The sequence below is a fragment of the Callithrix jacchus genome, chromosome 2, assembly GCF_049354715.1.
Source record: "Callithrix jacchus isolate 240 chromosome 2, calJac240_pri, whole genome shotgun sequence".
Lineage (NCBI taxonomy): Eukaryota > Metazoa > Chordata > Mammalia > Primates > Cebidae > Callithrix > Callithrix jacchus.
Window position 1 is genome coordinate 114,895,441 of NC_133503.1, and position 26,419 is coordinate 114,921,859.

Genomic DNA, 26,419 nt, shown 5'->3' on the forward strand with positions numbered 1-26,419 from the left:
GTGCTTTCAAAACATTCCTACGTCAGAGTTGTTAAGGGAATTAAAAAAGATAAATGATGTTAACTTAGCCCCTAGCACAGTTACTAGTACTTAGACTTTAATCTATATTAGTTATCTTCCTCCAGATAATGAGTTTGACTTACTGATCCTCATTGGTGAAGCAAAAACAATCTGTTCAGAAGTCTTTCTGAATTTACTGCTGGTGTTTCTTTTCTATTTGGCATCACATATAAAGCCAAATTTTAAAGCCTTTCTTTTAAGGCACATACCAATTTTTTTCAAAGGGACCTTTGTTCTCAGGTGATCCATTATTTGTGGTATCACTGCAGAATTTGGGGCAAATTTTAACTTATAGAACTCCTCAGTATACTTTATTATTCAATCCCCTCACTCTTTCCCTTATGGCTCCAAGCACATTCTTCCTCCTTTCACCACCAGAGTGGTTTCAGAAGATTCTGTAGTAAGTTCTCAGAAGCCTATTGTGCAGTAACAAAGAATTCCAGCATTGAGCTGTGAGTTCTGTCTTTGCTGGCTTTCCCAAGTGGAAGGCTATACTCATCCTTCACTAATGGCAGACTAGGACAAGCATTGCCCAGGCCTGCAAGCTTGTTCAGCACTAGGAACCCAAGCAAGAACTCACCATGCCAATCAAACCTGTTGGCTGGATGTGTGGGCAGGTGTTGAAGAACTTTTCTGGAAGAAGTACACACAATCTTGTTGTAAAGGGGGTATGGGTGTGGGAATAACTGGGAATAAGATCCCCTAGAGTTCCTTTACTTTCCCAGTCATTTAGGAATTTGATTCAGTGTTTCGTGTTCTTTTGAATCACTTAGGTGAGGTTTTCAAAGGTTTTTTTTTTTTTCTAACCTTTTTTTGTCTTAGTCGAGGGGATCCAGAAAGTAATCATGGACCTTGTAGATGAGTTTAAAGATGAATTTCCCACCATCTTAAGATTATCACAGTCTAATCAGGTAAGGTGATTTTATAACCTTCAAAAAGAATACAAAAATTATATTCTATTTTTAGTATTGTACCAATTATTTAATACTTGATTTTGAGATCAGTGCTCAAACTTAAGAAAATACTAATTTTGCCTCAGAAAAACAAATTTCAAATATTACTCATTAAGAGGGGTCTATGGGAAGCAGAGAGATTGTGGACCAAGAAGTGAGGTAAATCAAGAATTAAGTTTAAAGACAATCACTATGTCATTAGGTTAAAAACCTGGCAATCTCTCATAGCTACAGTTGCAATGTAAAATCAGAAAAATACCTAATATATTCTTCAGCAAAAACCTACATTAATTAAATCAGTGCAAAAACTTGGGATAAATTGTAACAATGGAAAGATAAATACAATATGGATGTGTGTTTTAATACTGAAAGAAAACAGTGGTATCAATTTAAACAAAGTATACATGTATATTTTGTAAACTTCTGTTCCAAAAAGGATTTGAAACATATAAAATATTGGGAGTGAAGCAGGAGTGAGGTACATATTTTGAAGAGACATGAAGTCAAGAAAAAGTAACATCTGTTTAGGGAACACATGTAACCTAATTTACTCAAAGGTTCACAGCCCTTAATGGAAAAATGTGGTCCAGTTATTTTGATCACAGTTGGAATAGAATATGCTGTTAGGGTACATGGTACAGTAACAATCCTCTTATCCAGAAGTCAGACTCTTGGCAATGTCAACCATGAGGTACATAGCCAAAACCTGGAAGTTAACTAAAAGCACTCTGAGTAGCACAGTAATCACAAAGTATACACATTTCATTCCAAAGGAGAGGTGATACAGCTACCTTTAACCATGCATGCAGACAACCCGCCATTAGACATTTACTAGACACCTCGCTATTGCTTGGGACTGGAGAGAAGAAATACAGAGATAAATAAGACGCGATCCTTTCTGCCAATGAGCTTAATCAAATGGAGATAGAGTTGTAAACGAGTAATTGCATTAGAATAAGGTAACTGTTATACCTCTATATCTAATTTTGAGGAGTCAATGACTCTAAGGAAAGTCAGAAAAGGCTTCATGGAGGAAGGATGCTTTTAAATTGGGTTCCAAAGGATGAATAGTAGTTTTCAAGGTAAAGAAAAGGGTGGGAACAGTGGGTAGGGGCTGGAAGCATATTCCATTGGCAGTGTGGGTTAGGCCCAAAAGTAGGAAACAGCACAGTATGTTTCCAAAATGTCAAATAAATGTAAATTAAAGGCATGTGGGATAGAGGGGTTGAGGCAGGAAATAGTAGAAAATAGGAAACGTAACCAGGAGTTATGATGTGGAGGTCTTTGTATGCCATGTGAAAAAGACTGGACTTTCCTGTATATGTAACACAGATATCAGTCACAGAAAGGTTTTGGTCTTGGAAATGACATTCAGTTTGCACATTGCAAATACTTCTTTAGTGGTAATGAAGTCTGAATGGAGGCAGAGCTTCCAGGAATATTTTGTTGCAAATGACAGCTAAGAACAAGGACATTAACACTGGGAATAGAAAGAATGAGTTGAACACAAGAGATATTAAGCGTATTTTGAAACTGACAGTGTGAGATGAGAGAGAATATGTAGAGGTTGAGGAAGATTCTGGATTTCCTGGGTGGCTAGAAGAATAGTGATCCTATTAACTAGGACCCAAGACAAGACGAGGAAGAGCAGCTTTGGAGATAATGAGTTTGATTGGATCGCAGTGTAAGAGATCATGCTACATCCTGTCCAAGCCTTGGAGTTGAGTTATAAATTGCATATGTAGGTTGGAAGTGCAAGGGAAGCCCAGGCTGAGGATGTATATTTGGGAGTCATCAGTGTATAGTATGTTGTTATAGTGTATAGTTAAACCATGTGTTTAACTAACTGTAGTGCACATTTAAACCTAAATGACAGTCATCACTGCTCAAGAAGATTGTGTAGTAACATGAGGGCATAGGATAAAGCCCCCAACAATGCCATTGTTTAAAGCAGTTAGCAGGGAATCAGGAAAGAGCAGAATGAAGAGAATGAAATTCTATGAAAGCCACAGAAGTGGAGAGAAAAAGGAGAGATGGATTAGCAGCAGTCAGAATCCTCAAAGATGTCAGGGATGAGGTACATTTTTGAAAGTTACTTTTCATGTCAGTAAAAATTTAGCCAACACTAAGTGGGTAAAATTTCAGTTACCCAGAAAATGTACTTATGTGGAACCCCTCATTCACCAATAATGCTGGCTGTGTACTTAAACTCTTGTTTAGCAAAAATAATTTTCTGTTCTTTGATCTGAATAGGAGGTAATTGTTATACACACAGATGATTCAAATTACTGAGCCCATACATTTCTAAAAATAAATTAATTGATAGGCATTCTTTTTACCATTGAATCAGATGAGTTTTAACTGTCAGGACCTGCTGAACTCCTTCAGCTATAGTAGAGTTCTGGGACTTGTAGAATGGACTCCAGATGGTATGATAAAAGACAATACTGATTTAGCCTATAAGACAATAACCCTGGGGGAAGTGGACATTCCCAGTGTCAATCATCACAGGAAGAGGTGGGCATATTAGATACAGGACACCAGAACGCAGAAGGTTGGCCTTCGGCTGTCAGGGGAAGCCACTTTGCTTTCTGCCTTTGGCTGGCCCTCTCTTGGGTCTAGTGTTTGAGGAGGGGTGACACTGAAGTGTAGGATTCTGCAGGCACAGTGGTAAGATGGCATGCAGATGCTGGTCAGATCAGCTAAGCAGGAGAGATAAGGCTTAAGAGTTTCTGAGGGCAAACTGGCTTTTCTAAGACTGTATCTTAGACTTGGCATCCAGTTGCTCTCCCTCTTTGCATTCCTCTAGCCTTGGTATAAAGTCTTTTGAAACACTGGAGGCAATTTTTGGCTATGCTCTGGAGTAGGAAGGAAAGAGATGTACATGTCTGGTCAAGGTCAAATAGCTCAGACCATCACAGTAGAAATTATTGAGAAAGCCTCAGGGTGAATCCTAGGAAGCCAGAGACAGGCGTGGAAAATCTCATTATCTTTTTCAAGTTTTGATTCTCCCACCACTGCTGAAATCAGAGAAACTGGGGTTTGAATTAATCAAATAAATGGTGACTTCGTTCATTCATTTCTATTTTCTGAATAGCTTCATTATCACTAGAACCATAAGCATGGTTTATGATGACATTAATTGATATTGTGATCCCAAAAGATAAAGCTCTGAGTTCCTATTTCCAACAAATTGAAGTCATTTACTTATAGAACTTTGCCCAACTCAGAGAGGAACATAAAATTAATTAGTTACTTTGTTTCTCATTTTCAAAACACTTGACATTGCTCTTTTCCCACCATTTCCTTTGAAGAATGTGTTGATGAGATTGGCAAGAAACCTGAATAGTTAGGGTATATTTTCATGTATTTGAAGTTATTTGCTCTTCAAATATAAATTATGTGGAAAACATTGCTAATACTCAATTGTTAGCCAGATTATTTTTAAAAGGTTAGATTGTAAGTGCTGCAAATTTTTTAATTTCCAGGATGATCCATACTTCCCAAAAACACAGTGGAAGGAATGGTTTTAAAAATACTTAGAGGGCTTTATTAATTGGATTGTATCTTAAATCTCTAAATTTTGTGATTAGTATTTAAATCTTCTTCTCATCAGGCATGTATTTATTTAGGAAAAGACCATTTTGCTGGGCTAGAACAAAAAAAGGTTTGATGGGAGTGATGATGGAATTTTTGTAGCGGAATATATGTAGGATACAATCAGAATAACGAGTACTAAATTGTTCTTCCTGGATAAAAATTTTGAAGGAAATTTTCTTTTTAAGGCTGGGAAAGTTAATTTTATTTTATTTAATTAATTAATGTATTTTGAGATGGAGTCTTGCTCTGTCACAGAGGCTGAAGTGCAATGGCACAATCTCCGATCACTGCAACCTCTGCCTCCTAGTTTCAAGTGATTCTCCTGCCTCAGCCTCCCAAGTAGTTGGGACTACAGGTGCCTGCCACCATGCCCGGCTAATTTTTGTATTTTTAGTAGAGACAGAGTTTCACCATGCTGGCCAGGCTGTTCTCAAACTCCTGACCTCAAGTGATCCACTCGCCTTGGCCTCCCAAAGTGCTGGGATTACAGATGTGAGCTATGGTCCCTGGTCAGAAAGTTAACTTTAGAATCTTGTCTTGAAATGATGGCTTCTGAGATCCAGTTCTATCCATCCCTTCAGACCAGATTCCAGTAGCCTTACTATCTACTTCCTTAATAGAAAGTAATTTTTAAAGGTTTACACTTGCAAATTTCAAAAGATTTCCATATGATGAATTTAAAATTGTAAACCTTTATATTTAACAAAGGAATCTGTACTACAATTGGGCTTCTAAAAATTTTTCATTCAGATGCTCTTTCTTGGAATAAGATAAAATATTTTATAATAAACAGGGCCAATTTTTATGAATTTTTAAATATGAAAGATGATTATATCTTTTTTCTGTTATTTTGGACTTAACCACATACTACAAAATAGGAAGTTAGACATATTAGATTCCATGCCAAAAATTTTGGAGTTTTACGTACTTAGACGTACTTTTCTGAATTCTCTATGCTTTTGTTGTTGTTGGTTATTGTTAATGTGTGACAAAAACTGCTAAGAAGGCACCATTAATGTCTGGAAGTTTCCTGTAAAGGCATTGAGGTTTCTGAACATAGTGAAACTAGGACTGTCACTAGAATGCTCTCTAATTCAATTATATTTTTGTCTTTGGTGAGTTGTTCCTTGTGGAGCATTATCATTATTGTGAAAGTTATATAGTTGTGTACTGAAAACTTTCTGGGTGGTTTCTAATGTAATAGTTGGAATATTTCTTTGATTTCAAGATTAATTTGTTGTATTTTCTGATACTCTTCATTCATTCATTCTGACAAAGATAGACTGCCTATTACATGCTAGACACTGCTTAGGCACTGGGGAAAAAGAAGGGAGCTAAATGGATTTAAAACACTGCTGTCATACAAGTTATATCCCAGTCAAGTAAAATATATCAAGTCATACAAGTTACATCCCAGTCAAGTAAAATGAACAAGGAAAATAAACAATATAGTATATTAGCACTAAGTGTTACAGAGAAGAAAAATATAGCAGAGAAGGGATGCAAAATAGAGGTGCAGGGATAATAAGCACAACTGATGCTTTGGGTAGAGTGAACAAAAAAGGTCTTAGTGAGGAAGCGATTCTTGAATGCAGATGTGAAGGAAGTGAGGGAGTGAACCTTGGGATGCTTGAGGAATCCAATGGCTGAGCTAGTGCAAAATCCCAGACACCTGAAAAGTTCAACAAAGAATGAGAAGGGAAGGGAAGAGAAAAAAGATGAGGCTGAACAGGTGAAGAAAAGACTGAGGTCTTTTTTTTACCTTTGTAGGGCCTTGGGCTTTTACACTGAGAGCAACTGGAAGCCACTGAAACAGCTGAGTAGAAGGAAAATATGATCCGACACAAGTCTTAATTAGGTGTCTCTGGCTGGTGTACTGATAAACAGAATGGCAGCAGGCAAGGGTGGAAGCAGAGAAACCACTTAGGAGGCGAATTCACTGATCTGGGAAAGAGTGATGGTAGAATTCAAACATAATAGACTGGGTCTGTACTGGGGGTGATGAGAAGTGGTCAAACTCTGGTACAAGGTAGATAAAGAATTTAGTAAGATTTCTGGCAAGCTAGTTTAATAGATACAGAATACTAAAGTTCAGCACTATAATTGTCATTGACAAAGAAATGGGCATGGTTTTAGCAAAAAGAAAATAAAAAAAGAAAAGGAAGGTACGTATTTAACGAGTAGAGCTCAAATGGAGAAAGCAGTTAGGAAGAATTCTTGTTTACTTTTGGAAGAGCTTTTTAAAAATTCAGTGTGCATTGGGTGCAGTGCACACTGCTCGGTTGATGGGCGCAGCAAAATCTAAGAAATTACCACAAAAGAATGTATTCATGTAGCCAAACACCACCTGTTCCCCAAAAACCTATTGAAATAAAAAAAAATTAAAACAAGTAAAAATTCAGTGCACAAAATATATAAATCTAGGAGGAAAATGAAATATTTGTATCTTTTGGCTGGTTACTTCAATTCTTGATATTTATTCCAAGGGAAAAGATACATATACATATATATGTGTGTGTGTGTGTGTGTGTGTGTGTGTATGTATGTATATATATATATTGTATATATATAAAGATTTAAGGACTGGGTATGGTGGCTCACACCTTTAATCCCAGCACTTTGGGAGGCCGAGGTCAGGAGTTCGAGATCAGCCTGGTCAGCATGGTGAAACCCCATCTCTACTAAAAATACAAAAAATTAGCCAGGCATGGTGGTGCTCACTTGTAATCCCAGTTACTTGGGAGGCTGAGGCAGAAGAATCGCTTGAACCTGGGAGGCAGAGGTTGCAATGAGCTGAAATTGTGCCATTACACTACTTGGGCCACAAGAATGAAACACCATTACCAAAATAAAAATAAAAAAAGATTTAAGTACATGTCAGGGAATTCAATGGGTTTCGTGGGGGGATAGAATTATTGGACATTGAATATACACAGGATACTATGCACAATGTAGTTATGCAGTAGTCAGTCTCTGCCAGAAGTAACTTTGATAATGCTTTGGATAATTACACATCAGTTACTTTTCAAAGGCCTATTTTTCAGAAAAGAGAACCTGCGCAGAAAACATCCAAAATCGGGATGGCTATTGCTTTAGCCAAGATTAATCGAGAAACATTAATTCGAGGATTAAACAGCATATCCAGATCCTCCAAATCAGTGGCCAAACTTCTGCATCCTCGGCTTGCATGCAGACTTTTAGAGCTAAGGCATATATCTGCTCATCTGCTGAGGGAAGTTAACGCGCCAAGGCAATACCTATGTAACATGCAGGTAAGGGAATACTGCATATGCACAAGGACCCCTTTTAAATAAACGATTTTGAATTTGCAAAATTTGAAAAGTAAAATGTAGTGAACTTGATTTCCTATGTGTAAAACAAATATACTAGGATAAGAAAAATGAATGGTTGGGCCTTTTTAAAATATAGTGTAATCTTTGGTTTAAATAGGTTTGAAAGGAAAAGCAATGTGGATTTTCTTCTACCTTACTGTTTAATTGAACTGTATGAAACTGTCCATTTCAAATGGTGCAACTTAAATATATACATGCAAATTACCATTTACATTAAATCTAACAGAAATCCAACTAGCCTTAAAAATTGTATTTTTTTCTCATAACTTTGTTATGTTTCCAAGATAACTTTTGTTTGCCATAGTATATTGAGTATATTTACCTATAAATTCAAATTATATTTTCTACATTGTCTTATTGAGGCTCTGTTATATTTTGTCGAGGATAACAACTCTTAAGAAACTTTTTTGGAACCAATTTTTTGTTTTCTAAACTTTGAGTTTTTCAATGTGGTCATCCTAAATTTCACTACAAAAGATTCAGAATTTTGCAAGTCTGGCATGTAAACTCCAGGATGAATTAATTTGAACTCTTTGTTGAAGGAGAAGAAAATGAGGCTCAAATTGAATTAAACAAAAAAAAAGATGAATTAGCTTTCATAAACAATCCAGAGCTGTTAGGATTCCCGACATAGCTGGATGCTAGTATTCAAACGAGACCTTCCGGATCCTTTCTCGCTTTTGCTCGGTTCTTGGTTCTGCTTTCTCTCTTGAAGCCATTATTAGGCTGGCTTTCCCCTCAAAGTTGCAAGATAATTTGCAGCTGTTCCTTGGCGATATTCTCCCAGGTTCAATTCCAGCAGAAAAAAAAAGAGAGAGAGTGAAAACCTCTGACCCCTCATCCCTGGCAAAGTCTCCAGGTTCATTCCAAGAACACAGCTTATGTTCTCAATGCTTACCTCTAAATCAAGGACACAAGATGCACTGATTGGCCTGCAATTTGATTACTTGCTTATACCTAGAGCTGGGGTTGCAGCCCCGTCCAGATCACATGAACTGAGAGTGGTGTGGAATGGGGGAATCCGCAAACAAAAATCTGGGTTGCTCTAAGATGATAAGAAAATGGATGCTGGTTGGCTAAAATCAACAAGTACCCTTCATGTAGGAGTCTCTCTTTAATCAAAGATTTTGCCATTTCTAGAAAGCATCATATATTTCAGCTACAAATTGCCTGAAAGCAGCATTTATAAAAGGCTCTTTTATAATTTCTGATGTCTGAGAAAGTAAAAAATGGTTTGTGTTTGCTAACCACTGGATTCTTTATGAACTACAAGCCTTATTCCTGTATCTTTAGATCATTAAAAAGAAACATAGCTGTGGCTCATGTCTGTAATTCCAGCTCTTTGGGAGGCTGAGGCGGGTGGATCATTTGAGATCCGGAGTTTGAGACTAGCCCGGCCAGCATGGCGACACCCCGTCTCTACTGAAAATACAAAATTAGCCAGCATGGTGGTGTACCTGTAGTCTCAGCTATAGGAGAGGCAGGAGAATCACTTGAACCTAGGAGGCAGAGGTTGCAGTGAGTCAAGATTGCACCACTGCACTCTAGTTTGGGCAACAGAGCAAGACTTTATCTCAAAAAAAAGAAAAAGAAAAAAAAATATTATCTTAAATCCCCACTGAAATATCTTTCTAAATCTAATATTTTGATGTTTCTTTCCTTGCATTGACAAACCTATAGTTTTTATAAGAATTGGAGAAGAAATGTCTTTTGAAGAATATTTCTGTATTTAATATGAAATCATGCTTAAAAACACTGGTCATTATTCTATTTAGGGTCTTCCTTTTTGATTCTCTGCTAAGTCAGAATTGTGAAGGATTTGAGATCTTACACTACCTATAAGCTAACAAATTAGCCTGCCACAGTTGTACACACACATATGGGTATGTATACACACACACACACACACACACACACACTCGAGCCTTGGGTCACGAACACATAGTTTATTATTCACAGCAAAAGCATTAGGCAGAGTGGTATCTGGTGTTGGTTCCCTATGCTTACATTCCTTAGGACAGTGTGATGCAGGCCAAATGTTACCTGTGCACACAGTACGTTGCATCACAGGAGAGAGGAACCTTGAAATCAGGAGACTCTGAGCTCTATATAGGGACACTGGCACATCTCCCTAGCCTCCTCTCCAAAAAGTTATACAGATAGAGAGACAGAGAGGGAGAATGAGATTGAGATTAATTATTCATTATCCGGGAATATAAGTACATGTTTCAGGGAAAAAGGAGAGGGCTTTATCTTTAGTGCCCTGTGACATGTTCGGGGAGGTAATTCTCTAGATCTCTCTAGAGGGATATACTTTTTCTACTTTGCAAGGCTGTTTGCTATTCAAACATGTCCTTTGCTCAGAAGGGCCAATCTGCACAGGAATGAGAGAAATCCATGTAGACATATCTCCCAACACTCATGAAAATTCAGTGGCAAGAAAAAAACTATCTTTCCAGCTGAATTTGCATGTTTTTTATCCAGTAATGAGATCCAAAAGACACAATATGTTTGCCTTTTTACTTTGACTGATAATGAGTTTCTGAGGCAAATTTAGAGATCAAATGTGATAACTTATTCCAGAAACCTAAGATAAACAGGCTTAGGAACTAAGTGACATGCACGAGGTCCGTGTGTTAACTGTGACTCTCTTTTCTGAAATTATTTAAAATCCATGACTATGAAATCTCTTCTTCTTTGCCCTTATTCTAATTGTCTTATGTTCTAGCTTTAATTTTTCAAATTCTTATCAAAGTAATATTCAAAATGTATAGAAGTTAATTGATTAGAAGTCTCACTTGAATTTAAACTAGTAGTAATATTTTGCTATATTGCCTTCAGATCTCTCCACTGTAAAACAAAACATAATGAACCACGCCCCAATTCCTTCTCCTTTCTTCTCTTCCAGAGGTAATCATTTTTCTGAAGTTACATGCATACTTTTATATTTTCTCTACATTTGTATGCATATATTAATGTTTCTTTCCCCAAATTTCTTGCTTTCTTTAATTATTTTAAACATATGTATGTATGGTCTTTTTAATGATTGTCCTTGATGTATTTGGAGGTGCTAATTTTTCTGACTATTGTGATCTATATTGCTTCTCACTTATAGATAATTTTCTTATAATTTTATTTTAACTGAAACGTGAAAAGAAAAAGAGAAAACATCAGAGTTTTTTGTTTTTGTTTTTAAATCCCTTTTGGCCTTGGTGGTAAAACTGTCCCTCTAGAGAAATTGTGCTTGTTGCTCCAGGAGTACCAGCAACCTGAGACCAATCTTTATGTTGTTTTCAGCTTAGGATTCCCTGCGTCACACTGATAAGGTAAATTCAGATCTCTTATAAGGGACAAGCTTGGAATTTTAATCTCTCATGGGAGCCCCGCATAGAGACCAGCTTTTTTACTTCCTGTACTGGTGGATACAATTATTTGAATCCCAATTTCACTGAAATTGAAGCTCTGCAAAGGCTTGATCCCCACCTCACATCTAACCAAGTCTCATATCCAGTCTCTGTATTATTACTCAAGCACCCAACCATTATTTTAGGGTCCAGCACCATCTCCAGAGTTCCTGGAATATAAGCTCATATATTTGCTGCTCTGGCTTTAGTTCCCTCTTTGTTCCTGGCTCTGGGGGTGGGAGGAAAGGTCTCTTTCTTTTTTGTAAACTCGGTCTTGTATTCTATCTTTTGAGTTTCATTTTTATAGTGTTTCTAGGTGTTTTTGTGTGAGATGCTCCACATTAGTTCAGTCTGCCATGTTTGTGGAACCAGATGTCCTTCAGCTTTACTTCTTAATATCTTCCAAGATTTAAGATGATTAAATTTGTTGGAAGTGACGTACAGTTCTACTTTTTGATTTATTCAACAAATAGTGGCCGAGTGCGGTGGCTGATGCCTGTAATCCCAAAACTTTGGGAGGTCGAGGCAGTGGATCACCTGAGGTCAGGAGTTCTAGACCAGCCTGGCCAATATGGTGAAACCCAATCTCTACTAAAAATACAAACATCAGCTGGGTATGGTGGCAGGTGCCTGTAATCGCAGCTACTCAGGAGCTGAAGCAGGAGAATCTCTTGAACCTGGGAGGCAGAGGTTGCAGTGAGCCAAGATTGTACCACTGCACTCCAGCCTGGGCAATGAGAGCAAAACTCCATCTCCAAAAAAAAATTTATTGGAAACCTGATATGCAAAATCACCAGTTTAGGTACCAGGGACTCAGAGATGTCTCACCCTTGCCCTGTGGTCTGTGGGGCTCACAGATAAATAAGCAAATGACGTCAGTAGGATGTAGCAAGTGCAAGATCAAAGTATGCAGAATGCACTATGGAAGCCTCCAGAAGGGGCCTATCATTCCAAAGAGTGGTCCATGTGGACATTCTAGAGATAGGATACTGTATCTGAGTCTTGAAGGAGTAAGAATTAGCCAGATGAGAGGTAGGAGAATCATTTCAAGAAAAGAACAGTATATATGAAGATACTGAGGTGAGAGAGAACATGAGTTAGTTAGAGAACATAAGTTGTTCTATATGGCTGGAGTGAGACAAGTGGGAACAGTCCCAGGTCAGAGGTTCCAAGGTCCTTGAGGGCTGTGGGTTGGGAATAAGCTTTACATGGGTAATATACAGTAGCTAGAGTTGAGAATCAGAATTGCCAGTGAGGGAAAACTAAGTTGTAGTAAACAATGTGTCTCAAATCTCCAAGGCTCAGTGAGGACAGAAATAGAACTGACTATGAGGACAATGGCCTGGAGAGTCAAAGGTACAACAGGAACATATGAGGTGTGGCAGAGGTCAATGGATTGGTCTGTAAATGGAGTGTATCCATGGTACCAGAGTGTGCTGAGAGGAAAGTTCTGTAGTATGGAGAAGCCACATCAGACAGAGTTCAGCTTACCCAGAGTGGATTCCAGCATGAATTCCCTTAAGAATTGTCAAACTGCCTGTCTCAGATGAAGCTTTGTGTGGGGAAGTAAAATAGGTAAAATCTGGAAGGACTATGGAAGGGGGGATATGCTTTGTGAATGCATGAAAGGTATCACCTTAGGAAAACTTAGCTGTAAGAAGGTAAGTGGCCTGGTTAACTTATCTGAAGGTATGTTTCAAAGATCTGGATGTGCTCTGTCTGGTCACTGATTTGTGGATGACAAATGATGAAAAATTGCATTTGTAGCTGGAGTAAGTAGCTCTACCAAAACTCTCTATTATATGGCTAAGAATACCAGTGAGGCAGGTGACTTCCTTTGGAAACACAGAAATAGAGGAACATTTTCATTAGGACACAAACAATAACTAGAATAGTGTTTTAGCCCGTTGACATGGGGAGTTCTGAGATGCAGCACACAGTAATGGTTTCCTCAGGGTAATCAGAGAATGGACACTGGCTCAGGAGCTCCCTCTACCATCCACCAGGGCCTTTCTGATTGGAAGTTCAGTTCTCTTTTAATATGTCATAGCATATTGAAAGGTTGTGCCAAATAGAAGCCTCCCAAAAATCTAACCAACAAGAGTGGCCTAAAGCGATTCTAATGGCCTGTGATGGCACAGACAGTTGGGGTTAAGCCTTTCCAGCTGGCCACCTTGTTAGAAAAGGCTTCTTTTGCACCTGGCTCTATGGACCCTGAGTAAAATTATTGCTCAAACCCCTCCAGTTTCTGCAGGACTGAGACTGCAGTGATAGAACTGTGGCTAGTTCTATAAAAAGCGTTGGGAGTGGAAAATTCTTAGAGAATTTCCTGGTAGGTTTCACCATCTCCAGTGCCAGTACTTACAGAATGGTGCATCTGCTCAGCCTTGTGAGCTGCCTGCCTGAGTGGAGCCCACAGCTGCTCTAGGCTGCAGTGACCTAGATAATCGCCTTGAATGCTGACTTCAGCCAAGCCACGTCAGCTCCGAGACATCGTTGTTGATTCTGGCAGGCCAATGCAGGGCCACAGGTCAAGGAGCTCGTCCCGTGATAGACTCATCCCTATAATGGCATTAGAGTCGACTGTTTCTACTTTATATAAGTACCGTCACATGGTATAGGATAAGATAGGGACAAAAGTGAAGAAAATCCTCAGCCTCTACAATGCCTGGGCTGTGGGTGGATCCCAGTGAACTTGTGTCCTTTTCAGGATAAGGATCAGAAGCTTACCTACTTAAAGTTTCTTCCTCACCCCACCCTCTTAAGTTAGACTCCCAGTTGGGGTTTAAACTATGACCTCATAAATATCAGGAAGTTCTGTTGTTCCTACATGGGCCTGCCATGAGGCTAACTTGGCTGGTATAATCTAGACCTGGGGAAAGAGGATATTTTCTAGATAGTAGAATTCCTGGGCTCTTAAAGACTCCTCCAAATTGGCAAAGGGATTAGGACATTTGAGCCTTTACAGGACCACTGGATTAAAAGCTTGTTTAACAACAGTGTTCTACAGAATGTAGAACACTGGGGTTAATAAAGTCCAGGTAGCTCTCTTTAAAGTCAGGAGTCTTTCCTGTATCCAAGGGTGTTGTGAGTTGCTAAGCAAAAACACAGTTGTGTAGCTTTTCCAAACTTACAGAAATACTTTTTTTTCCTGGACCTCTCTATAAGCAAGTCACTGTTTCCTGCAACATTTGAGAGTTAGAATTTCCCCTATGACACCCCTTGTAACTATCATCAGGGTGGTTTTGGACAATGTGAACTTTGTGGGGCCTGGTAATTCTCTAACCTTCAGATCATGTATAAATGAATCTTTATTTTCTAAACTGCTCACTGTGGCTTTTTTGTGTGATTTATCTTAACAGTGAAAATGAGATGAACACACATACTTTCATGAGATAAGGCAGTCAAAATGATGTGGAAAAAGTTGAGTTAAAGGTTCAAAATGTTTTTACTGCTCAAATATCCATATATTTTACATATTTTCCGTGACCAAATTCACAAAGAAATATATGAACATAACATTGATACCAAGATATTTTTTAACTCAAATATGCAAATAAAGTAAAATTAATATACTGAGGTTGAGATAAAAATTTAGAAATAGGCCGAGATCATTTAAAGATTGCCACTTACCAAATTTTTCCTGCTTTTTATCTTAGCTTTTACCATACACTATTCCTGCTCAAAGCAAGACAAAAATGAAACAACATGGTTTATAATATGAAAAACATGTTTTATAAGTGAGTCATAAAGTTGAAAAATGGCTACTTGCCAGTAGTCACATATATTTTGGAGGAAATATATTTTCTGTAGGGATTACTTGTTACAGGAATCAAAAGTATTTGTTAAAAGCATTAAAATAATAAAAATGACCCTTAAACAATATAAAGATTAACTATTCAGAAGCATACCATAAATCAAATACATAATTTATTTTGAAACTAATCGGCTTTAATTACTTTTAGGTGAAGGACAAAACCTGAGAAAGATGTAATAAAACGGAAAGAATAATTTCTCATGTAGATGTCTGTATTAGTCCATTCTTGCACTTCTATAAAGAAATGCCTGAGTCTGGGTAATTTGTAAAGAAAAGAGGTTTAACTGGCTTGTGGTTCTGCAGGCTGTACAGGAAGCACGGCAGCATCAGCTTCTGGGGAGGCCTCAGGGAACTTACAATCATGGCAGAAGGCAAAGGGGAAACCAGCACTTCACATGGCTGGAAAAGGAGGAAGAGAGAGAGGTGGGAGAAGCCACACACTTTTATACAACCAGATCTCAGGAGAACTCACTATCATGACGACAGCTCCAAGGGGCATGGTGTTAAACCATGAGAAACTACCCCCATGATCCAGTCACCTCCCACCAGGCCCCAATGCCAATACTTGGTATTACATTTCAACATGAGGTTTGGTAGGGACACAGAACGAACTCATACAACACCACTTTTATTTCTATTGTATATGACCTACCAATTATTGAACGTGGACCTCCCCCTATGAATTCATATATTCACAAACTGAAGAACCTTTTCAGTCTGCTAGGAGGTAGATCTGCCTTTCTTCCTCCTAGAGAGCCTGCTCTCTACTTGTATGTTTGTCTCCATGTAGCCAAAAAGTGGGATTTAAAGGCATGCTATCAATTTGATTCTTCTAGCAAGAGAGAAAAAGCAGCAGCTGCTTCACTTCCTGGAAACTCTTTATTGAAGCCAGGAATTCTGGGAAATGCTGCAGGTGACCTGTGTAGGGAGTGGGGAGAAACTTTCCCTACCTATCCGTCTAGGAGTTACTATGGCCCAAAGAGAAAGGAGGAAGAAAGAAACAGCCTTTTCCCAACCCCTAGTAATCCCATCCCCCTTTTAGCTACTAAGCTAGATACTATTCTTGGTTTCCTTGTTCTGTAAATCACTTAAGAGGGAAAAAGGAAATTGCAGTGGGCAATTTTGTTCTGCATTCAGTAGTGGCAGCACTAAGCAAACACTGAGCATACTAGAACAGGAAGCACACGTATTTTAATAATTTCATTTACAAAAATACCATATGTGCTTTCAACTTAACATGGAAAATACAGAAAACAAGAAAGAATTGAATCTCTCTGAACCTGTGTTCCTATTTCATAGGTTTTTTTAGAGGATAAAATGAGACAATGCAAGGAAAGCCATTAGAATAGAACCTAGCATGTAATGAGTGTTCTACAAATGTTAACTATACAAAGCCACATTACTAAATCATAACAGCAGTTAAAATTTGGGTGAATTTCTGTCCAAAGTTTTTCTATGCAATGTTAATTATGTTACTTTTAATCATAAAAACATTGGACATAGAATTTTTAAACTTTTCAATTGAAGTATACAGAAGAGTGTAGCTCCATGAATTTTCATAAATTGAACATATCTTGGTAAGCAGCACTCAAGAAATCTTCTCATGCTGCCTTACAGTCACTAATTCCCCCCCACCCTTGCTAGGATAATTGTTTCCTTTCCTTCCAGCAGCAAAGATTAGTTTGGCTTGTTTTTGTATGTTATTTAAATGGAATCAATCATACTTGTTATGCTTACTATTTTGAACCTTGATCTTTCTCAAGTATCATGAGGTACTATTAATGTCCCCTAATGCTACCCATGCACAGACATTCTGCTAAAAACTTTACGAGCATTTTCTTATTAATCTTCACAGCAAATCTATGAGATGAACATTAGCTATTATTCTCAATTTGGAGATAAGGGAACCAAACTTAGAGGGAAGAATTAATTTGTTCATGATTTCATTACTCAAGAACTCTGGGGCCAGAGGCCAGAGATGAACTACATCTGTTTATTCCAGAGTCCATCCCTGTACTGCATTCCTTTACCATTCTTCATAAGCAGTGTATCCTAAGGCAGAGTAATTTAATGATTAGGGTAACAGCTTGGGCCCTGTAGTATGATTCTCAGTTTAAATCTTATTTTGCTACTTACCAGCTATGTTACCATAAGGAAGTTTCGACTTTTCTTTTTTCTGTTTTCCAGTTGTGGAATGAGGATAATAATAATATAAACTTCATAGGATTGTTTAAGAATTAAATATGAATATTTATAAAGTACATTCAACAGGACCTGACTTCAGGTGATCCACCCACCTTGGCCTCCCATCAGACAGTATAAACTGAATTTGTTAACCTGATCTGTTTGAGGTTGGTACACCTACTGCCAGAAACTGGAAACACAGGAGAGCAACTTCATTATTGGTGTAAACTGCTCTGTGTTTCATGAGAGCCTGTTGGATATGCACAGAGAACATTTCCGAAGCTTAATGATCATCTAAGGTTAATGCTGGCCTTCAGCAGTCTCATGATTAACATTTCCAAGCAGGTCATTAATCTCTAGGAAAAGCTTATTATTTTGATTGCTGTTTACCTAATTGAGGTTGTGAATAATTCATAAAGAATGATTACATGAATTTGAACAAAGGAAAGACTGTTTTTCTAATATGCACAGCAGCACCTCCCAGTGTGCACAGTTGGTAATTGTGAAAAGTTAAAGTCAAGTAGATCGCAGAAATGCAAGGTTTTTATAGATTTGTCACAGGTTTTGATTAGCACAAGTAAATGTCTTCTTGATAAAAAAGGAAAAGTAAACAATTTTCACAATGTGAAAAGTGCAGGTATCTCTAAAGTAGATGACTTTCTTTAGAAAAAAATAAACTATCATTTTACGGTAACATTGTACAATATGACATTGAAACATTGAAAACTTTAATAGAAAATCTTTTCTGTTTTTCCAGGTCAGAAAGGGTTCTTTGTTTGAAATCATCTCCTTTCCAGCAAAGACAGCTTTAACTAGCATAATATATGCTTCATATGCAGCACTAATTTATTTGGTAAGAAAATTATTAGAACCTAGAAATAAATCTATTTATTTTATGTAATGTTAATGATAATACTATGCAATAGGAAACTGTACAATATTTACTGTTACCATTCACAAACTACGATAACATTATTACACAAAACAATTTTATATTAAAAAATTTCCTTTTCTGATGAGCCAGGTCAATTCACCAAAATCCAGTTTGCTAAAATAGCTAAACTTATTTTATTTTTATAAAGTTTATTACCACTTGAATATTTTTGATCAAGAAATTTTAGTTTTACTTTTATTTAGCTACAGTTGTTTTGTTTCACCATTGTGCCATGGTTGGCTGAAATTCAGTATTCTATCATTTGGGGTCTCTCACTTTGGGGAACACAGGTATTAGTGTATTTTCGATTACAAGTGCTGTGCATGACAAAAATATCAAGGATTTTTTAAATTGTAAAGATTTTATTTTCTATTAGTAGCCACTTAAAAAAAACTGTAACATACAAAATGAAAGTGCACAACTTATTGAATTATCACAAAATCTATTAATCCCTATACCCCCAAGTCCAGAAAAAAAAATCACCGTTATTCCAGAAACCCCTTTCTTGCCCCTCACAATCACTACCCTTTCCTATACAGGATATCACTAATTTGACTTGTAATACTACTGATAGTTTGACTGCTTGAATTGCATATAAATGAAATCAGATAGTATGTATTCTTTTGTGTTTGTCTTTTGCCCGACACTGTTGTGAGATTATTCATTGCTTATCGCAGCAGTTTGTTCATTTTCATTGCTGTGTAGTATCCAACTGATTGACTGTATCAGCATTTATTTATGCATTCTACTGCTAATGAACATTTGGATTACTTTGTTTTGGCTGCTATGAATAAGGTTGCTATAAATATTCCTGTACATGTCTTTTGATGAAACTGCTAGACCATAAGTTATACATGTGCTGATGCCCCGTAGACATTGCCAAAGAGTTATCTAAAATGGTTTAACAATTAACACAAATCTCAGTAGATTTTATAAAAGTTCCAGTTGCTCTACATCATTACTGACACTCAGTCAATCTTTTCTATTTTAGCAGTTTTTTTTTGAGACGGAGTTTCGCTCCTTACCCAGGCTGGAGTGCAATGGGGCGATCTCGGCTCACCACAACCTCCGCCTCCTGGGTTCAGGCAATTCTCCTGCCTCAGCCTCCTGAGTAGCTGTGATTACAGGCACGTGCCACCATGCCCAGCTAATTTTTTGTATTTTTAGTAGAGACGGGGTTTCACCATGTTGACCAGGATTGTCTTGATCTCTTGACCTCGTGATCCACCGCCTCGGCCTCCCAAAGTGCTGGGATTACAGGCATGAGCCACCGCACCCGGCTCCTTTTTAGCCATTTTTGTGGGTATGTAGTATTATCATATTGTGGTTTTACTTTACGTCTCCCTTATTATTAATGAGATTGAGTACCTTTGCATACATTAATTGGACATTTGGATATTCTGTTTGTGAATTTCTGTTAAAATCTCTTCTTGTTTTTCTATTTAGAGATGTCTTTTTTAAAAAAAGATTTTTTTTTTTTTTTTTCACTTTAAAAAGCATTATTCTAGGAGCCTGTCCTTTTAAAAGTATGTATGGACAAATTTCTTCTCATATCCGATGTTCTGCCTTTTCATTGCTTTTTTTTTTTTTTTTTTTTTGAGACGGAGTTTTGCTCGTTACCCAGGCTGGAGTACAATGGCGAGATCTCGGCTCACCGCAACCTCTGCCTCCTGGGTTCAGGCAATTCTCCTGCCTCAGCCTCCTGAGTAGCTGGGATTACAGGCACGCGCCACCATGCCCAGCTAATTTTTTGTGTATTTAGTAGAGACGGGCTTTCACCATGTTGACCAGGATGGTCTCGATCTCCTGACCTCGTGATCCACCCGTCTCGGCCTCCCAAAGTGCTGGGATTACAGGCTTGAGCCACCGCACCCGGCCGCCTTTTCATTCTTTTAGCAGTGTCTTTTAAAGCAGAAATTCTTAGCCAGGCATGCTGGTGCGTGCCTATAATCCCTGATACTCAGGAAATTCATGGGGGAGGCTGAAGCAGGAGGATCCCTTGAGCCCAGGAGTGAGACCAGCATGGGCATAATAGTGATATTCAGTCTTAAAATAAATAGAAGCTTATCAATAATTTTAATGTAATCCAATTTATTAATCTTTTCCTTTATGTTAAGTGATTTTTGCTTCAAAAAGAATCTTGACTTACACCTCAGGTCATGAAAATATTCTCCTCTGTTACATTCTAGAAGCTTTATTATTTTACCTTTCACCTTTAGATTTGTAATCCATCTTGAACTAATGTGAGGTAAGAGTCAAATTTTTCCCCATGAGTAGTTAATTCAATCCAATTTATTTTTTCTTTAAAAAAAAGCCTTTTTCCTATTGTCCTAGAATACTATTTTTGTCATAAATCAAGTGTCCCTTATATGTAGGTCTGTTTATGGATTCCCTATTCTATTCAGTTGGTCTATTTGTCTATTCTTGTACCAATTCAGCACTGTATTAATTACAGGAGCTTTATAATATATGTTAAAAACTGGGAGAATAAGTACTCTTTCCAGTTCATGAACATAATAGATCCTTCTATTTATTTTGGTCTTCTTTAATTTCTTTTAATTATTTTTATGGGTTTTTTTGTTAGCATTCTTACACATTTTTGTTAATATTTTTATATCATATCAAAACATACAAGAAGTCTCAATTAAGAGCCAAGCAGGTGTGTGTATGTGTGTGTGTGTAGGTTGACTAGTTAGTTCTAAAATGTATAGTGTACAGGGTCAAGAATAACCAAATACCCTTGTAAAAAGATAGAACTTACTTTTAAGTGTATTATTTCAGTTTTTAAAAAATCCATTTTATCAAATATTTTGCCACTGTTTTAAATTTTCAAGAAGTGCTCAATATCTTAAATGTGAATCTCATATAAAATTGGCATTCAACTAAGCTAGGATGCAAATACATTGCAAAAAATGAACAGGATGACATGTCTGTGTAGAAATAAAAACTAGACTAAAACAAAAATTGAACTTCAATTTCTCAAAGGCTGTTGAAATCATCTCACACAATTTGTCATGCCATGAACTTTATAAGTAGGTAACAGAAACGAACTTCTGGTGATCTGATAATTGGTCATATACGCATTTAAGGCCTGGGAGAGGTGGGGGCTAAAATTTTGGTTTTGAAAACAATATATATGTTAGAAGTTAATGTCCTATGAGTGGAACCATGTCAAGAGAAAAGAGTGGTAAGTCAACAGAAATATGAAGAAGAGCAACATTTAGGTGAGCTGAAAAAGAATCCATTTGTGAGACAAGAAAACAATCAGAAAGGCAAGAAAAAAAATCAGGAGAAATAGTGCCAAGGAAACAGAGACTCAGGATGTTGTGAGTAGTTAAGTGTCAAATACAAGCAGAAGTCAAGTGAAATGATGATCTGAGGTGTCCACGAGACACAGTAGTAAAGATGTTGAAGTTAACCATCTCAGAAACGATTTCAGTTACATAACTGGATAAGGAAGACAGAAATAGGTTTCAGAGTGAACAGAAGGTAATAGCATGGAAACAGACTCGGGTTTGACTAAGAAGACAGAGTGTGTAGCAGTCAACAAGCATGTTATAGGTTACAGGGGAAGAGCCAATCAAGAGTAAAGAGGTGGAAGAGACAAGGAATAACTGATAGAGAAGATGGTAGGGTGTAGGTTGAAAACAAAGATGAAGGATATTGACCTTAATCAAGACCATTCATTTTCTGAGACTTGAAAAAGGTGGTTAGAATGTACACAGATAAAATTTTGTTGGTGAGGGAAGAGAGAATGTTTCAAGTAGGACAGAACTTTCCAACCCTTCTCACAACATGGCATTCATAGACAATGATTATGTTTGGGATAAATGGATGAGGCTATTTACAGGTAAGGGTCATGACTTTACAGGTTTCTAGTGCTGGGTTTGGATACATAAAAGTGCAAGTCACAAAAGATATCTGAATGACAATGGCTTAATAAAGACATTTAAATATCTTAATTAGAAATTGGGAGTCAGGCAATTTCCAGGTTTGTACATTTAAGTCCAAAATATTATCAAAACCCAGGTTTGAATGTCTGTGCTTCCCCCGAATTCTTATTTTAAAATCTAACCTGAAGGTGGTGGTATCAGCAGGTGGGACTTTTAGGAGGTGATTAGATGAGAGCAGAGTCCTCATGAATGGGATTAGTGCCCTTAGAAATGAGGCCTGATATGAGGGCATACCTAGAAGGTACCGTCTATGAAACAGAAAACCAGCCCTCACCAGTCACTGAATCTGCCAGTGCCTTGATCTTGGATTTCCCACTCTCTGTAACTGTGAGAGATAAATTTCAATTGTTTATAACCTACTCAGTTCAAGGTATTTTGTTATAGCAGCCCTAAAAGCCTAAGACAACAGGGTCTTTCCCTCTTTTTTCCTAAAAGCTTGCTTTTAGGAGTCCCTTCTATGCTCTAAGCACTGTATTTGAAGACTCATAATTCATGAATTTTCTGTTCTCATTGCTTGCCTTAAATACCATCATCATCATCTTTATCACTAGTAAACTTACAGAGTAAGTTTAATGAATGCAGTCCTTAGTTCTGAATTTTTGAAGTTATTTTTCTTTGTTTTATTTTGACACTCCTCTCCTCAAAGTACTGAGTAGCATTTTTGGAGGGGACAGTGGATCACATATTTGCTGGGAAACCACTGATAGCAGCTTACCAAATTCTTACTGATATGTTGATGTCCTTCCATTCTGCATGTAAGTACAAGCAAAGTCTAGGGGGAAGAAAATTAAAACAAAAATCCTACTTTGAGAAAAACACATTTGAGGACGAATCCTCTCTCTCAGAAAATGTTTAATTACATCAAGAGAAGATGTAAAACATCTGATGAATTGGGGGGAAAAGATGTAAAACACATATTTATTGAAGTATACTAGGTTTTAAGTTGCTCTCTAGATTGTAGTGTGATATTTAGAACCATCTCCCATTGCTTATTATATTGTGTGCCTGGAGGTCCTGAAAAGAGGTGTTTTTATTAGATTACGTAGATTAATGACTTTATGTTAAACACTATATTGTATATCTGTGGTTAGTAGCTCAAAAAGAGATTTTACTTTTCAAACTCTTTTTATTATATAGGCAGTCTATGTTAATGCTGTGCTGGAGAAGGTAAAGAATATCTTCCAGGAAGAAGAAGCCATAAGGCAAAGCAGAGAAGAGAGTGAAAATTGTAGAAAAGCCTTTTCTGAGCCCGTGCTTTCAGAGCCTACGTTTCCTGACGGTGAAATCAAAGCAAAACCTTATAGGTCATTGCCAGAGAGGCCAGACATTTCATGTTACGCCAAGCTTCCTGCTAATAAGCAGAGTAACAAAATCCAAGTTTTACATTCTGTGTTTGACCAATCAGCTGAAATGGATGAGCAAATCTGAATGCAGATATTACTGAACGGAACTTAAAAGTTATCTATTTAATGGCACATTTCATCAGACAAAACTCAGAGACTAGTTTAAATATTCTGAATTGCTCTGCTTTCTTATAAAAAAAGAGAAGGGTACTACAATTAAAATGTCATTTTCTAGTATTTACATGGTAGAGTAAATAAAAGGAATATTGATGTGGAATATATGTACTGACTACTTTCAAGGAGCAAGAAAATCCACTCTTTAGTGGGTTAGACTTTACACTGTGGTTTATAATATGAACACACACACACACACACACACACACACACACACATATAAAACATTAATGTTTTTAGTAAAGACGAGTGTCTAATTCTTTACTTGGGAGGAAAAAAAGCACTATCAAAATAAAAGAATATTATTTTTTTATATACAGCCTGCAGAGTTTGAGTCTATCATTTTATAAATCACGGAAGGATTTGCAATTCACAGATGTCATAAATTTATAAAAGTCTCATTATTATTTACAAATGTGATGAGAAGATTTCTATATCTGAAGACAGGACATGATGTGATTTTTTTATTTCTAGATTTAGAGATACAAATTTAAAATGAAAATTCAAGTGCACACTACTCACTATTGCCAGTGGCTTTTGTGACAAAATATTTCTGTAATTATTCCTGAAAACCAGAGCTACAGTTTTTGGCTGCAGAAAGTACTTTGATTTCTTCTATACATTTTCCATTCTGGACATGTGTTAAGACCTGACTGAGCATTGAAGGATTATCACATGATAGAATAGACTGGGATGTACCTTACTGAGAGACAGTACATTTTCTGTACTTAGCGAGTAGCTGCTACCATAAACAGTATCTATACCAAGCCCAAGTTTGGCTCATTGGTTGTCTGAGAAATGAGGACCAAGGGCTACTTATGCTACCCATACTCCAACAGAAAAGGAACTGTGATAATATGTAGCAAAGGTCCCTGTAAGCAGAGTCTTAACTATACAGACTTTATTCATTTACTATTTTTATAATAACCAAGGGAAAGAGTCCAGGTGGGCCCCTTAGAATGTTAAATATTAAGTTTAGATTCTTAATTTAATCAGATTCCACTAAAAATATTACTGTTCGTTGAGACTAGGTTCCAATCTTGACAAACAGTTCTTTTCACTCTGAATTCATCATCTACTCATTTTAGCTATTTCTGGTCCCAGATAATGGTGATTTTTGCATGAACACCGACCATAACAAAATCACCACTATGTGCTGCTGATTTTTACATGGTGGATGCTCGGGGTGTTATTTTAAATAGATAACAACTAGTTATGTATGTATACTAACAACTAGTTAGTATGAGCCCCAGGCAACAGAACAGTACTGACCACAGAAAACTGACATGAGAAAACCAGGGTGAACCAAGTGAACATCAACCTTGCCTGGGAACTCCAAGGAACAGAACCCTAGATCTCCTCTCTAAAACATTTATAGGAGACACTTAGTTGTGCATACATTCACAAAGTTCTAAAAAATGTTAAAAATCTTTATTTGAAAATTTCATATAGGCATTCAAAGTACACAGGTTCATTGAATAGGAGACTTTACATCTCCAATGGTTCGGCAGCAGCTGTGTGTGGCTTCCTTACTTCAAGATCTGCCTTGATCAGAGAAACTAAGCCAAGGTTTATTTGGTTTTAATGTCTAGGACAGTGGTTAAGTTTCAAGTTCAGCAGGTAAACTTAGCTCATTTTTGGAGGCATTTTTTAAGTATAAAAAGTCTGCTATATTATTTGGGAGAACTGTACAGTTCAGGTTTGAACATTTCAATGTATTTAAAATTTACCTAAAAATGTAAAAATAACAATCAAATAGGAGAGGTAGGGAATCCATAGAGGTAATAAATAAAAAAAGAATAGAAGAATGCTGATAACTGTTAGAGCTGAGCGATGGAAGTTCATTATATATTCTGTTTACTTTGTATATATTAAAACTTTTCCAGAATTAAGTCTGCTATGTCAAACAGGGATTTTTTCCTATTTTAAAAATTAAAAAATTTTTTTCTGACTAAACATTAACTTTTACGTATTATTTACGTTGTTTACTCCAAATTTATTTTCATCCTTCTTAAACAGAACATCCCAAACCTATAACCTTCAGGTTCTAATTAATCCAGAGGATTAGATAAAATGTATTCTATTGATCCTGATGATAATCCTTACATCATACTAAGTATGTACGCTCTTAAACCTCTCAAATTTATATAATGTTTAAATTGTTGTGCCTACGTTGAAAAAAATCATCACCTTTAAAACTGAAGCAGAGTTATTCTAAAAATGTTTTTAAGCATACACAATATTTTTCATTGCTACGTATTTTTTATCAGGAAGAACTCTTAATTACTTTGAAGTCTCCAGTGGCATAAAAATCAGAGTCACACTTAAAAGGTTCATTAGAAAGAGTCACATAAATATTCCCATTATCTACTGTCACTGTATGAATCCTTTGCTTTATTCCTTTGGAGCACCACTTGGGTTTTGCTGATGGATCTTTAGGGTTTATAGACTGGTACAGACCTTCTCCTGTTGCCAAAGTAATTTTGTATTTATGCCAGGGGCAAACTATACACGGTCGTCCATCAAAATCCTGGGGAAGAAAATAACTCATTAAAATTCTGACATGTCAAGTTCTTGATACATCATAGACTCTGAACAGAATCTGCTGCAGAAGAACCAGGTTAAAAAACAGGTTAGCTTCTCT

At 37.0% G+C, this 26,419-nt stretch overlaps 2 protein-coding genes across 10 annotated transcripts in view; one reads left to right on the top strand and one right to left on the bottom strand.

Annotated features, from left to right (window-relative positions):
- Positions 1 to 26,419, bottom strand: part of RFESD (Rieske Fe-S domain containing) — a 53,393-nt gene that overhangs the window by 11,103 nt on the left and 15,871 nt on the right. For 2 of the 5 annotated variants that reach the window (XM_078365155.1, XM_054252116.2), the window contains one exon: positions 26,236 to 26,305. In XM_078365155.1, the coding sequence (XP_078221281.1) occupies positions 26,236 to 26,305 (70 nt within the window). Of the gene's footprint in view, positions 1 to 17,352; positions 26,306 to 26,419 lie in introns of those variants that run through there. The other 3 variants (XM_008991784.5, XM_017969778.4, XM_017969781.5) reach the window with 2 other exon arrangements.
- On the top strand, positions 522 to 25,731 carry SPATA9 (spermatogenesis associated 9). 5 transcript variants are annotated; one of them, XM_054252113.2, is made up of 6 exons: positions 522 to 702; positions 883 to 971; positions 7,658 to 7,885; positions 15,491 to 15,610; positions 18,129 to 18,224; positions 23,396 to 25,731. In XM_054252113.2, exons 1-6 carry the CDS (start codon positions 642 to 644, stop codon positions 23,684 to 23,686), a joined length of 885 nt encoding a protein of 294 aa, XP_054108088.1. In that variant the 5' UTR covers positions 522 to 641; the 3' UTR covers positions 23,687 to 25,731. The 5 variants fall into 5 exon arrangements, with proteins under 5 accessions (XP_054108088.1, XP_078221279.1, XP_054108089.1 ...); XM_078365153.1 differs by having other exon boundaries at positions 522 to 677; positions 7,645 to 7,885; XM_054252114.2 differs by having other exon boundaries at positions 522 to 677.

Bases quoted from the DNA above. Each gene is read 5' to 3' on its own strand.
- SPATA9 (XM_054252113.2), top strand. From the start codon at position 642: ATGCCAATCAAACCTGTTGGCTGGATGTGTGGGCAGGTGTTGAAGAAC. The intron at 703-882 runs GTACACACAATC...TTTTTGTCTTAG, and splicing joins GAAGAACTTTTCTGGAAGAA to TCGAGGGGATCCAGAAAGTA. The intron at 18,225-23,395 runs GTAAGAAAATTA...TTTATTATATAG, and splicing joins ATGCAGCACTAATTTATTTG to GCAGTCTATGTTAATGCTGT.